General features: G+C 44.6%; 1 protein-coding gene across 12 annotated transcripts in view; it reads right to left on the reverse strand.

The window, feature by feature from the left end:
- Positions 1-11,893, reverse strand: part of PARP6 (poly(ADP-ribose) polymerase family member 6) — a 31,632-nt gene extending 19,739 nt beyond the window's left edge. For 5 of the 12 annotated variants that reach the window (XR_003513005.1, XR_003513004.1, XM_027553134.1 and 2 more), the window contains exons 1-10: positions 10,347-11,725; positions 8,264-8,470; positions 7,559-7,636; positions 6,736-6,830; positions 6,247-6,307; positions 5,928-6,018; positions 5,124-5,190; positions 2,528-2,677; positions 1,371-1,581; positions 780-833 (exon numbers count right to left, since the gene is read on the reverse strand). Coding sequence is in view for 10 of the 12 variants with exons in the window: in XM_027553134.1 (XP_027408935.1) it covers positions 780-833; positions 1,371-1,581; positions 2,528-2,677; positions 5,124-5,190; positions 5,928-6,018; positions 6,247-6,307; positions 6,736-6,830; positions 7,559-7,636; positions 8,264-8,266 (810 nt within the window). In the remaining 2 variants the exon portion in view is untranslated. The other 7 variants (XM_027553136.1, XM_027553135.1, XM_027553131.1 and 4 more) reach the window with 6 other exon arrangements.
- Positions 11,894-14,545: the final 2,652 nt, after the last annotated feature.

Below are 14,545 nucleotides of genomic sequence, written 5' to 3' on the forward strand. Positions count from 1 at the left end.
TTACAATAGGCAGATACAGTGAGGAATGCCAGTAGAGGGAATGACATGAACAAAGATATTGGAGATGCAAAAGTGAAACCATGTCAGGAAAATAAAGAGGTTTTAAAAAGAAGCAAATGACCAGTAGCAGCTAAGCACTGCAAGTTTGTGAGGAAAAGTGAAGCCCACTTGAGCAAGGATGTGGAGGATTATAAGAAAATCAGTGTCAATTCTTCTCTTATCTTGGCATCAGTGCACTTAAAATTTGCAGTGCATCATTTGGCACTTGATCGTGAGTGGTATATAAGCGTTGTCTTCCCAATAATGCTGCTGCTGCTGCTGCTAAGTCGCTTCAGTCGTGTCCGACTCTGTGCGACCCTATAGATGGCAGCCCACCAGGCTCCCCCGTCCCTGGGATCCTCCAGGCAAGAACACTGGAGTGGGTTGCCATTTCCTTCTCCAATGCATGAAAGTGAAAAGTGAAAGTGAAGTCGCTCAGTCGTGTCCGACTCTTAGCGACCCCATGGACTGCAGCCTACCAGGCTCCTCTGTCCATGGGATTTTCCAGGCAAGAGTACTGGAGTGGGGTGACATTGCCTTCTCTGCCCAGTAATGCTATAGGCTTCTTAATGGTGGGAACTAGGCCTTTTCTCCTATTCACAGAACACTCAGTATAGTTCTGGAAGCAGAGCAATTAAGGAAATGCTTGCTAATTGACTGAAGAGTTGGGAGATGTTAAGGGATCAGATGGGTCAGAAAATAGTGGAAAGGCTTTGGAATGAAGCTTTGGACTTGATTACCTGGACAAGGAATCCATATTCCAGAGTGGGGATGTTCTTGCAGTGACCACTGACCTGATGAGAGTAAAAAAAAAAAAAAAATAAGGCTTCATGAATCTCCTAGGAAGCTGGTAACTAGAAACACCTCATTCATGCCCATTACCTAAAATTATCTTGAAGTAGCTAAGCCCTAACTCTGATCAGTCTAAGTAATCCCCAAGCTGCAGAAAAGACCTTTAGACATTTTTGGCAAAGGCTCTTCAAACAGGCTCACCTGTCCTTAACCCTTTTCAAGGTAGATGTAAGACGTTTGTAAAGTAGCTGACTACCAAGTCCTAACCACAAGCTAACAAAATTAAACACAACATCTCCCTGGGATGCCCAACCCCAGACTCTGCTCCTTGATATACTATCAGAGAAGCTTGCTAGACTATGTAGGTATAAATTCACAACTATTAAAATACGTGTTCCATTCTACTGATTCATGATTCATGCCCAGATTTGGTTTATGACGTCTGGACAACCAGACTCCCGCTCCATTTTGAGAAGCTGTATTCCCTCACTTCCCCTCCCACCCTCTGACACCAAGTCAAACCCTCCTCAGCCATGTACCAAAGGAGAGGTCCGTGTTGGGGGAGGGAGGCCCACGTGCTGGGGACACAGGAGACCTGCCTGGGGGCTGGGAGGGTAGCCAAACACCTCCACTTTGGGGTTCTTCATGGTGCAGGAGATGGAACGGTTCATGAGGCGTCCAACTCGAAGGTCTGGTACACCCAGTTTGCCTTTCAGCATGGAGTCCTGTATGATAGGGAAACTGGGAGACCTGAACAGAGAGCAAAGAGAAGTGATGAAACTGAGGATTCGGTATGAGCCCTAGAAGCCTGGAGGGTTTTCCCTGGTGGTCCACCGGTTAAGACTCTGCAGGGGGCCCTGCATTCAATCCCTGGTCAGGGAATTAACATTCCATATGCCATACCACACAGCGAGGTCAAAAAAAAAACCCAAACTATCCAAGGAAAGTTTCATTGGATCAAACTGTCAAAACAAATAGATCACTACACGTCAGGTTTTATGTCATTAAAGCCTAGGTCATTCTCTACAGCATCCAGGCCAGCTAAGGAATGATACCTTGGAAAGGATACCTGTTTCACTTGCTCAATGTGTGTGTGTGTGTTGTCTGTATTAATATATATGTGATTAAACTACTAGGTAAGAAACAGGTGGACCCCAAAGAGCCTAATGTCTGACTGTCTATCAATACTGGTACCTGGAAAACTACAAATCTGGGTTTGTATTTGCCTTTGGCAAGATCAGAAGGCACAGAGAGTGGGGAAGCAGGGAATAAAAGTCTGGGATCAAAGAATGGAGCAATGCTTGTTTCCAGAACCCAGGTAATAAATCAATGTGCCCTTTCATAAGAGCAAGGGGCTGGGGCCTAATTAGCTCTGCTTCTGTCTCCTTAGGATAGGGAATAAGGGTGAGGGTCAAAGAAAGGAAAGATGAAGAAGTGAGTATATATTTCTCCAAACAGACCCCATGCACTATGTACTATATTTTACATAAAGGACAAGGTATGACTACTGGGTCAGGAGTAGAAGGGTAAAGACACACAGGGGACAAGATCATGTGGGTAGTATTAGTAGTTAAAGGTACAGAATTCAGAGGGCCTAGGGAGAGGACAGAAAAGTTTACATAATCAAGAAGGTGGGGTGGGGGCTTAGAAGAGATCAATGTGATTAGAGACAACAAGCTCATGGAGAAACACTTACTTGGGGATGGGTGAGAAGATACTGAGGCCAGCTCGGAACTTCTTGATGGTACCGCTTGTCTTGAACCAGCTGTGCCTCTTCTCCTGCTGGGTCTTTAAGAAATCGTTGCTGAGATGTTTCCATTGTTGGGATGTAAACATACCCAGGATTCTAAAGAATCACAGAGGAAGAGACTTAGAAAGCTCAAGCAGGGGAATCCCAGGTCAAGAAATAGGACTATGAAAGGCAACTAATCTAAAATTCAGGCTTGGAGACTGCAAAGCTAGTTGGTTTAGGGAACTGTGTGTGTCTCAAGATCCCTCTGATATAATCTTAACACATGGATATGTACTGTTCTAAACTACCTCTTGACCTTAGTGGGTAAATCCCCACTCCCTTACGTAGTCTAATGGACCAGAAAAATTCTTAGATGCTTTGCCTTTACAGGAAGATCTCAAACATGAGTCTTCAAAGGCTGTGAACCTGGCAATTTACTGCCAAGAAGAGCTATACCGAAAGTGAAACAGAAGTGGTGGAATAGAGGTGAGTACTACCCTTGGCCTTGTGAATAGTGAAGAAAAGGACAAGGAACCTGAAGGGTACTGATACTGTTAGGCAAAACATTACAACCTCAAATTTATGGTTTCCAACTTGACTAGTCTTGTCAGTTCTTTCACCTGTCCTTGATCAGTTCTCTCTAGTATTACTCTATTATTCTAAATCCTTATCATCTTCTTTAAGCTCCTAACTTTACCTACAACTGATAATCTTTCTTCTCAACAGAGAAAACTGAAGCCTTCAGATATCATCGTCCATGATTTGACAACCTTACTACAATATCTATTTCCATTTCCAGCCTCACTTTGATCCCTCCATCCTCTGGAGACAAGCTGATCCTGATCTTAAGATCAATTGCTCTAGCTGTACTCTAGATCTCAGCCCCTCTGCAGGGACTTTGATCTGGCAATTATTCCCTTTTCCTGTCAGTTCCTTTCCCCGTATCTACAAAAAGTTCCAAGTTTCTTTATTTCAACCTAGCTACCCTCTAATCCTCATCCAAATTTCTTAGTCCATATTTCACTGTTTTTACTTTGTGGCCAATCACTCACTTCTCCAGAATACTTACTATATTCTGGTTTCTACCTTCACCATTTCACTACAACTGCTCTTACCTTGATGGTAAATCCAACCGAAACTCCTAGTTCTCTTCTTACTCATCCTTTCTGGCATTTGGCCCTCCTTGTAGAAATGTTCCTCCTTGCCTTCTCTCACACTGTTCTCTTCCCATCCTCCTCCAAGCTCTCTAACCTACCTTCAGTGTTTCTTCTTTCTCTACCTATTCTTGGCATTTTTTTCTGGCTTAAAGAGTGTTCTGCCCTTGACTTCATTTTCTTCTCATTCTATCTAACTCTCCTTTGACATTCTCATATTCTACACTGGATGCAACTCTCACCTGGACACTGCAATCTATCTTCAACCTGTACCTCTCCGGTAAGTATCAAATCTACATCTCTATTGAGCAGCTCCACTGAATATCCCAAAGTTACCTTTAAATAACATATTTAAAATGGAACTATCTATCTTCATCCCACAAACTTGTTCCTCTTCTTAAATTCCTATTTAAATGAGCAGTATTACAATTTACCCAGACATCTAGGTTGGAAACCTAAGAGTAATATTCCTCTATTCCTTGGCTCTTATCATATACAACATAACCAAATTAGTCTTCGAGTCTGACTTTAAACATTGCAAATCTTTCTAGTCTATCTCTTGTCTGTACTCATATCTACAGTCATACTTTGGCTCATCATCTCACGTATGAACTTCTACAAATGGCTCTTACTAAAATAGTTCTGGTCTCTTGTAATACTCCTTCTATCTATGCTGCACAATGCTACCAGAATGTTTTTTTTTAATAATTAAATCTGACCATACCCTTTCTTTGCCTAAAACCTTTCAAAGTTCCCACTGCCTACAAAATAAAAGCAGAAGATCCTTTCTGATTTTACAGTTCCTACGCACATTGCCTCATGTGACTGCCCTTGCAAATGTTATTTATTCTCAGAGTCTGTCTACATGGACAATTCTTATCCATCCCTAAAATCCATTAATCATCTCCCTTTCATATTTCATTCATCTAACTGCCACCAGACTGACTTACACCTTACTCTGTGTTCTTTCTAAACTTTACATTTTCAATTGTATTAGAACAAGTATACACTGGACTATATTTAGAACTTGACTGAGTTCACTTCTCTTTATATACCAAATACTTATTTAGCAAGGTGCTCAACACATTTAGTAAACTAAAACGGTCCAAAATCCTAGGGCTCCACTATGAGGAAGTGTGATGAGCATAACTCTAATTCCAGGGTTGTGTTTTCCTTTAAATGCTACGTAAATGCTAGTAATGCTCTCACCTCCAGGAAGCCTCAAGGGCACATACACCAAAAACACAAGCTCCCCCACCTAACCATAAACTGGACTCCCCAAATTTATTTTAGTCTTTCTTGGGCACATGTCAGAAATACACTTTTGGAAAGAAACATTCAAGAGTCTGCCTGTCCTATCTCTCTTTCCCTCAAACATTCATAACCAGAAAGATCAAAGTTCTTACTTTTTCAACTGAAGACCCAGCCCAAATCCTTCCTTATTTGATGGCTGGAAAACCTCAATTGATGGTTCTGCAAAGAGAAGAAAAAGCTCCTACTACATATACATGTCTATCCTCCTGGGAGTCCAAAGCCCCAGTTCAGTGGATTAGCTTCCTCAGATTTCAAGAATACTCTAAACAATAATGGTGGAAAACGAAAACCTCTGAGGCAGAAGGTAGATTCTGGGAACTGTCTGACCAATTTCAAACATCCTCAACTTCTATTAAGGAAGCTGAGGAGAAGGGGAAGAATAAATAATATCAAGGAACTAGAGAAAACAATTTCATTAACCAAGAAAGTCTTTAAGGCATGACTATTAGGTGATAGGGAGAAGGCAACGGCACCCCACTCCAATACTCTTGCCTGGAAAATCCCATGGACGGAGGAGCCTGGTAGGCTGCAGTCCATGGGGTCGCTGGGAGTCAGACATGACTGAGCGACTTCACTTTCACTTTTCACTTTCATGCATTGGAGAAGGAAATGGCAACCCACTCCAGTGTTCTTGCCTGGAGAATCCCAGGGACAGGGGAGCCTGGTGGGCTGCCGTCCATGGGGTCGCACAGAGTCGGACATGACTGAAGTGACTTAGCAGTAACATTAGGTGATAGGGAATGAAGATAACAATGAGAGAAGACTGAAAATCTCCTACCAATGGCCTTCAGATTACACCAAAAGGCTTTGTTCCTAGTTTTTCTCTATCTCAGTTAACTTAGAATGTTGTATTAGACTAGTCAGAGCACGCAGATGCACAAAGTCACTGCCTTTACCCGGTCCATCAAGGTACTGGGAGAGAGAAAATCGCAGCCTCAACACAATAGGTTCTGTCCGGAGGACCTTCCAGGCTGTAGAAACTTCCTCCTACAAGAGTAAGGGGAATGGTTTCTAGTTCAGCATCAGAGAGAAATGGCCTTTGAAGTGTTCACTACAAGACACACACATGCACGCAGTACTATCTGCTGATGGTCTAGAGATAGGCACAAAGTATACGTGCTTCAAATATAGCATTGGGAACAAGACTCCAGGCCTATGTGGCAAAACCCACAAGCTCAACTAGACCTGCTGCTGGCAGGTACTAGCATCACTTACATCCAGGAAGCTGATGTTGATGTGGAGGTCAATGTCCACGTCATCGATAGTTCCATATTCTCTATAGAGATACAGGTGATCACATGTGAGACTCATTAAGGGAGAAAGAAGGGAACAGAAATTGAAGTGGAAAGAGAAGTGAGCCTGGGGATAAGGGAGAGGGAAGGGTGGAAGGAGGCTCTGTAGTTAGCTACAGCCACTTTTACAATCAAAGCCTTTGCCAGGCCACAAGCCCTTCTTACCCCCAAGGTGAAACTTCAGTCTAGAGGATCTAGGATAAGAGGGAACTTCTAAGAAAAGTAGTTATACCTTCCTAATTGCTCCTGTCAGCCTACCTTAAATATTCTGAGCAACTCTCACCATCATTAGGCTCAAAACTTATGAAAGTCCACAGACCCCAGCATCACACCGTAAAGAAAAACCTCTACCCTTTTAGCAACTCACAAAGAAGTGGCTGAGCCCCCTACCATCCCTGAAGTAGAGCCCCACCTGATGGATACAGAGTTCTCACTGTAGATTTCCTTCACAGCTTCAATGTCTGCATCCAGCTGTGGGTGCCGATATAGGTCAGCTGCACAGCTTCCCTGTGTCAGCAGCAAAAATGGTGGAGGAGGGAAGAGAAAGAGGAAAACAGAATATGAAGAAACATCAGGAACAGGGAAATCAAACTATAGCAACACATACAAGCAAAAGCTGCTTTATGAAGGAGTTCTTGGTGGTGGCCCTAGTTAGGGATTTCACTGACAGACAAGTCACCCCCCATAAGCACTCTAGGAGGTTTCAGTAGACTAACTGCAGGTTCTGCTTAAGGAGTTCACATCCTTAAGTTTCAGCTTCTCTCAACCTTGACCAGGACTCTTTAGGTATCCCTCCTACGAGAACTCAGAACAGGCTGAAGAGTACAGAATTTAACTCAGATTGGTTCTGTCTGCAGCGTCCAACATTTCTGCTCAGGATCATGCCCTGGGCAGTGACAGCACTGAACAAACACTGCTAGAAGAATCTTAAAAAATTTGACCCTAATGAATGAAATGACCCCTGCTGGCTAGTGAGGGAACAATCAGAAAACAACTGTTTCCAACTAAGAACCTATGGCTAAACTCCATGCACAGAGGGTGTAGTTTATACTGGAAAAGATGAGAGTTCCAGGCAAGAGCAAAAATATGAGATCAGCTCTGACCAGATAATCCTCAGATTACACTGACACTGTATCTTCATCTCTGCTCCAAAATAATCTCTTTCACTCCTGACGTATCCAGAGGAAAGTATACATTTAGACCATCCAACATGGGTTTAGGGGCTGTAATCTCACCTGAACTCCATAGAGAAATTCCTCTGATTCATTGTCTCCCTCCGAATCATCATCATTCCAGAACTGGCCTTTGATGTCCTGATGATGAAAAACAAGAAATAAGGGTGCCTGGTATCTCATGGAACAGAGTGGGGTTAAGACAGGAAACAGATTTTCACAAATGAGAGGTCCCTTGGGATAGAATAACTGAGGCCCCAGTCCCTTTGCTGCTTTCCCCTGACCCTTTGGGGACATCTCAGTCTTTTCCCGAATCCGGTCATATCCATGGTCTAGCACTGACTTGCTGGCACAGAGGAAAACAATAGGGAATTTTAGCCTTCTTAGGTATTGGGTATGATGACTGAAGCTCTAGTAGCCAGTGGGGTAGGTATGCAGAAGGCTTCAATATCAAGGTTGATTCTCAGGCATATCTACGTTCCATTACAAGCTGGCCTCTTCTGGATCATTACCCAAGGCAGCTCTCAAGCACACCTCGCTCTTTTGTCTCCTAACTCTTCTATCCCTTCAAGTATTTAACTCTCGCCTTCCTTCCCAAGAAAACTCCCTAAACACACACCAAGTAATACTGTTTCCATGCCCCATCTCCTTCCTTTAACTTCAAGTAGCCACCCTATCTTCCAAAAGGGAGCAGAGGGGGAAGGTGAGGTCTGCAATCTGTTTCATCTACCCCCTGGACAATCAGAAAGGTGGGCAGTGAATTCTCACCATTGGGTCAGTGGGTAACACACACTCCTAGGTCAGTGCTAGGCAGCACCCCTCCATACCACCAGTTGAACCCAGGCCAACGAGATGGGCATTTAGGAGGCCAAAAGAGGAGACAAGGGTTGGGAGGGGGGTGGCGATATCAGGGGCTGACTGGAGATCAGCTGAGGAAGGCAGGATCTGCTGTTGTGGTGGTAACAAGTCACTGTCCTGCAGAAAGTAGACGATTGATCTCATCATCACTTAACAGCTGGGTGGCATGTACAAAAGCACACATTTATGGGTACACTTTTATTATACATATGTACAGATACTGGTACACAGAAACATACTTGCATGCATGTAGACACACTTGCACACAGTTCTTTAAAGAGAATGAACCATGAAAGTACTACATAAACATAAGACACTACTGTCCTCCAGCTGGAGAGCTGTGACTGAAGAAAGTCCCTGCTCTAGTTCATAACATTGTATCAACTCCTGAAGCCAAAATGATGATGCCAGGACCAGAGGCTATGCTACTCAGTCAAGTCAGTTCATTTTAGAATGTTCTTCATAGAGTCAACCAAAATCAGAAGCAGACACTTTTTAAAAAATCTTTATCCCCAGTTATTTCTCCAAATTGAATGTTTATCTCTTATTTTAAACCAGTATCCTTAGAAGCCTTTCTATAACAATCATAGCTAAGTTTAAAAGTCTCAACAACTCTGACCATTTTCTGATAGACAGTCTGAGTTGTCACAGCCAAAATAATGCCCTGGACTCCTCTTGGAACCTACTCTCCCCAAAATGTAATAATGATCTGAAGAAATGCTCAGAAAAACACTAACTTCTAGCCCTTGTGCAAAATTAAAAACCACTGCTTCCTGGCTTTGTATTTATCAGTTTCATCCACTCCAACCTTAAACAGAGGTGTTCTTGATCTTCAGCATGGTTCTCTTGCATCTTAAGTATCTAGATCAGCGGCTCTCAAGTAAGGTCTGTGAACTGGCAGCATCAATATGACCTGGGAACTTGTTTAAAATGTAAATTCTAAGATCCCCCATTGAGACCTACAGAATTAGAAACTCCAAAGGTCTAGCAATCTGTTTCAACAACCCCTCAGAGTTACGCTGAGAACCACTGTTCTAAATTCTTGTGCATTCCAAGGGCCTGTGGTCTGTTCCTCAGACACCAACGTAAACCTGTAACTAACCCAGTATGGTGACATAAAGCACAATGCCAGGGAAAAGATCACAGTAGTCCTTCAGCTGGCAGGGCTGCCTGACCCATCAAAAACAATATGCAAAAGCAAATTGCAACTAAAGTTCTTAGAGAAGAAATGGCTTGATATCTGAGACTTGCTTTAAAATACAACTCAAGCACAAAAGGCAGAAGGGGCATTGGGGTGGGCAACAGGTGAAAAAAAATGGCAAAGTGATGACTACTGATGAAGCTAAGTGATGAATGAGCACATAAGCATTTCTTATACTACTTTTGTGTATAGTTGGAGATTTTCATTTAAAAAAAAAAAAAAATCAGAGACTACCCTTGGAAGGGCTCTCCCTAAAAAGTTAACTCTAAATAAGAACAGGAAGATTATCACTAAGACTCCATAAATGCCTCTTTGCTGTTCTTCAAACATATCAAGCATATTCCCACCTCGGAGCCTTTGTCCCTGCTGGTCACCCTCCTTGGGATGCTATTCACCCAGATATCCACATGGCTTACTACTTTACTCTTTCAGATCTCTGCTTGAAGGTCACCTTGACTATCCCATATAAAACAGCAAAACCCCAACATACAATACAGTAGCACTCTCCATCCCCCTTCCTTGCTTTAATTTTTTCCATAGCACTTACCACACTCTGATGTACAAAATGTTTGTTTGTTGTATTTATCTCCCACCAGAATGTAAGCTCTATGGTGGCAGAGGCTCTGACTCTTTTCATTGTCTATATTGTCAGTCCCTCAACACATATTTACTGAATGAATGAACTGTCTGCTGGAGACCTAAGCCAAAGGGGAGATACATACAAGAACTTAAACACAACTACATAGACAAAAGTCATACAAAAATAATTTTAAAGAGCAAGACTCCATTCACCTTCAACAGTAGCTGAGAACCAGAACATGAAGATCTGGGGGCTGGGTTTGTGAGATTTGAAAATAAACAGTCAGGTGCTGATCTGGATGATCACAGAGAAATAAAGAGGGAGGCACTAATGTCCAGCCTGGGGCGTCTTCGGCTGGGTGGTAGAATGATGGCAGCGTAGGCCAGAAATACCAACTTTCACAAGCTCTCTGTCACTGTAGAAGTCAAGAAAACTTAGTCTCTCTCCAAGGGTTGCTGCTGCTTGCTTTCTGCTGTTATCATAAGGAGAAAAAGATAATTCAGAGGGTATTTTTCCTGTCCAGGGAAAAGACAATTCAGAGACTACCATCTTTTTCAACCCAGGCTGCTTCAGTGAAAGGGAGTCCCACCTTCAACTCTCAAAGCTCATTCCTCTGAGATGGAGAAAGGGTTTAAATGACGAAGAGTGGCAAAAGGGGAATAGTGGGAAGTTATCTAATTCACAGAATTACATTTTAAACAGGAATAAGCTGGAAAGATAGTCTTTTTCAAAGCTTTCACGTTACCTATAAAAAAAAAAATCAGGGGTAGAGAGGTCAAGTAACTTGCTTAGGTTCAGGCAAGTGGAACTGGGACTTAAGCACATTTGATAGGTTCCACTCACATCCACTCTTCCTGTGATATGGTCACAAGCAATAAAGGGAGGTGCTAATGAATTAAGCAAGAAAGACCTATCCAACTTATCTAAATGAGGTAAAGAAGGGAACCTTTCAAGAAAACCAAGGCCAAATATAGACTGTGTGAAGAGCCCAGAGAACGGTGTCTGTCGGTCAGTACTTCGGACGACAGCAGAAACAGGGAATTTGCACGGGAACTGGCCACATGTAATTAAGCCTCAAGCCCGGACCACAAAAGTCGTGGTCGACGTCCACGAGCGCTTCTCGGTGTGACAACTTTACACCCAGTCAAAGAAGCCTCCGATCTCAACGTTTAAACTCTGGATTTGACTCCCACCTTTATGGTCCTGGGCAAGGAGGCTACTCCGCTCTACAGCAAGTGCTCCACCCGGAAAGCCTAGGGCATGGAACAAAGAGCGCGGCGGCGAACTCCTGGACCTAACGCTATCCCGGGTACGCGGCGGAGGGCCGGGCCGGGGTGAGCCCCCGAACACTGGCTGTCACCCGCGCTTCCAGAACAGGCCGTGAGGCCTCCCTTGGGGGGAGCTGTTAGACCTCTTCTCCGTTTTCCTCTGGAGACCCCCAACACCTGCCTCCCGGGAAAGAAGCTTTGTGCCCGATCTGTGTCGCTAGCGACCCGGCCTTGAGCGACGCCTGTCAAGGCCAGGAGGGCACCTCAGAGCCACCCGGTCCAAGCCCCTCACTTCATCCACCCCGGCCGAGGAGAGGCGGGCCCCGCACCCTTTCCGCGGCCCGGCCGCCCAGCCCGGTCCCGGTGGCAGCCGCCCCACAGGCCGGCCTCGCGAGTACTCACGGCGACCCCGGGCCGCGCGCGGCCGCCGCCGAGGAGACGAGCGGCCCGGGACGCCCCGCGGGGGCGGAGCGGCAGGCCAAGGGGCGGGGGCCGGGCCGGGCGGGCGAGGTCGCGCGCCCCAACGCCTCGTCGTTCCGTCACGGCGGCGCTGAGCCACTTTGCGCACGCTCGCGCGGCGGCACTGTGGTCACGTGGCCCGCTCGGAACCAACTGCCTAGCGGCCTACCTCTGGGCGCGCCCCCGCCCCGGACTCCAAGCTTGGTGCGCCTGCTCAATGGCCGCTGGTTGGGAGGGGGTGCGGAGCGGACGATGGCGCCTGCGCTGTGGGTCGGGACCGGTGCCAGCAGAAACAAGAGGCGCCCCACGGGTCCGCGGAGGGTCCTCTAAACAAGACTTTAAGTGTTTGGCGCCTCCTGTGGTTGGGAGGACGGAGGAAGGAAGGCAATCCCGGCTCTTCCTTGGAGCCAGCGCCGCGGATACAGATTGAGAAGGTTCCCCTGAGACTCAGCTGACTCCAAGAATCTCTAGTTTGTAACACCATTCTTAAGCTTAACTCTTTTGCTCCCCTGGTAGCTGTGATAGACTGGAAAGTACTCTGGCCCTCTGAAAGTACTCTGGAAGAGCGATGCAGATGAAAATTGGAGGAAGATTATTAGAAGTTAGGTGCTGATAAACTGATTTCCAGGTGTAAAGTCTAGAACTTATACTGGAGGAAATGGGGAGCCATTAATGGCTATGTCAACGCTTTAGAAAGACTGATGATTCAGGCATAGTGTATAGAATTAATTGGTAGGGAGACCCATTGGAGATAAGAGACCAATTCGATTTTTAATGAAAGGTTAAATCTGGTTTTTAATCCAGATTTAGACAATCTGGATTCAAAGCTTGGTTTCAGCACGTACTGATTGCTCAGGCTTGTACCAAGACTTTTACTTTCTGAATCTTAGTTTTCTCATCTGTGAAGTGGAGACAATGGTATCTTTTTAATGGGGATGTTGTGATGAGGATGAAATGTGATGGTGTGTCCAACCATATGAATGTGCAAAGTATTTGACCCATTATATCTTACAAAACAGAAATTTCATATGGTTCAGCCTAACACATATAACTTATATGCAGAGTACATCATGAGAAATGCTGGACTGGATGAAGTACAAGCTGGAATCAAGATTGCTGGGAGAAATATCAATAACCTCAGATATGCAGATGACACCATACTTATGGAAGAAAGAGAAAAAGAACTAAAGAGCCTCTTGATGAAAGTGAAAGAGGAGAGTGGAAAAGTTGGCTTAAAACTCAACATTCAGAAAACTAAGATCATGGCATCTGGTCCCATCACGTCATAGCAAATAGATGGGGAAACAGTGACAGACTTTATTTTCTTGGGCTCCAAAATCACTGCAGATGGTGATTGCAGCCATGAAATTAAAAGACACTTGCTCCTTGGAAGAAAAGTTATGACCAACCTTGACAGCATGTTAAAAAAGCAGAGACATTACTTTGCCAACAAAGGTCCATATAGTCAAAGCTGTGGTTTTTCCAGTAGTCGCGTATGGATGTGAGAGTTGGACTATAAAGAAAGCTGAGTACAGAAGAACTGATGCTTTTTTTACATTTACATCTCCTTGGATAGCAAGGAGATCCAACCAGTCCATTCTAAAGGAAATCAGTCCTGAATATTCACTGGAAGGACTGATGCTGCAGCTGAAGCTCCAATATTTTGGTCACCTGATGCGAAGAACTGACTCATTAGAAAAAATCCTCATGCTGGGAAAGATTGAAGGCGGGAAGAGAAGGGCATGACAGAGGATGAAGTGTTTGGAAGGCATCACCGACTCAATGGACATGAATTTGAGTAAACTCTGGGAGTTGGTGATGGACAGGGAGGCCTGGCGTGCTACGGTCCATGAGTTTGCAAAGAGTCGACATGACTGAGCGACTGAACTGAACACATTTAAAGTAACCAGCAGAATACCTGGAACTAGGATGTATTTCATAAATGGAAGCTGTTAGATGTGGTTATTATGATTGTTGACCTCAGACATGGCCATACCTCCCTTCCTCTTTAATCAGAATTGGGTGTCTTGGGGCTCCCCACATATCCCTCTTTTCCATCAGCACTAATAGGGAAAGGTTTATCTTTTATCTACTTACCTTCCTCATTCTCTTTTTTAGCAGCCATGAAATTAAAAGCCATTTTGGCCCTTGACAAAACTATGACAAAGTGTGACAAACCTTGACAAAGCTATAACAAACCCAAAGAGCGTATTAAAAAGCAGAGACATCACTTTGCCAACAAAGGTCTGTATAGTCAAAGCTATGGTTCTTCCTGTAGTCATGGACAGACGTGAGAGTTGGACCATAAAGAAGGCTGTTCAGTTCAGTTCAGTCGCTCAGTCGTGTCCGACTCTTTGCGACCCCACGAATCACAGCACACCAGGCCTCCGTGTCCATCACCAACTCCCGGAGTTCACTCAAACTCATGTCCATCAAGTCAGTGATGCCATCCAGCCATCTAATCCTCTGTCATCCCCCCTTTTCCTCCTGCCCCCAATCCCTCCCAGCATCAGAGTCTTTTCCAATGAGTCAACTCTTCACATGAGGTGGCCAAAGTACTGGAGTTTCAGCTTTAGCATCGTTCCTTCCAAAGAACACCCAGGACTGATCTTTAGAATGGACTGGTTGGATCTCCTTGCAGTCCAAGGGACTCTCAAGAGTCTTCTCCAACAAGGCTGAGTGCC

This window comes from Bos indicus x Bos taurus, chromosome 10 (assembly GCF_003369695.1).
Source record: "Bos indicus x Bos taurus breed Angus x Brahman F1 hybrid chromosome 10, Bos_hybrid_MaternalHap_v2.0, whole genome shotgun sequence".
Taxonomy (NCBI): Eukaryota; Metazoa; Chordata; class Mammalia; order Artiodactyla; family Bovidae; genus Bos; species Bos indicus x Bos taurus.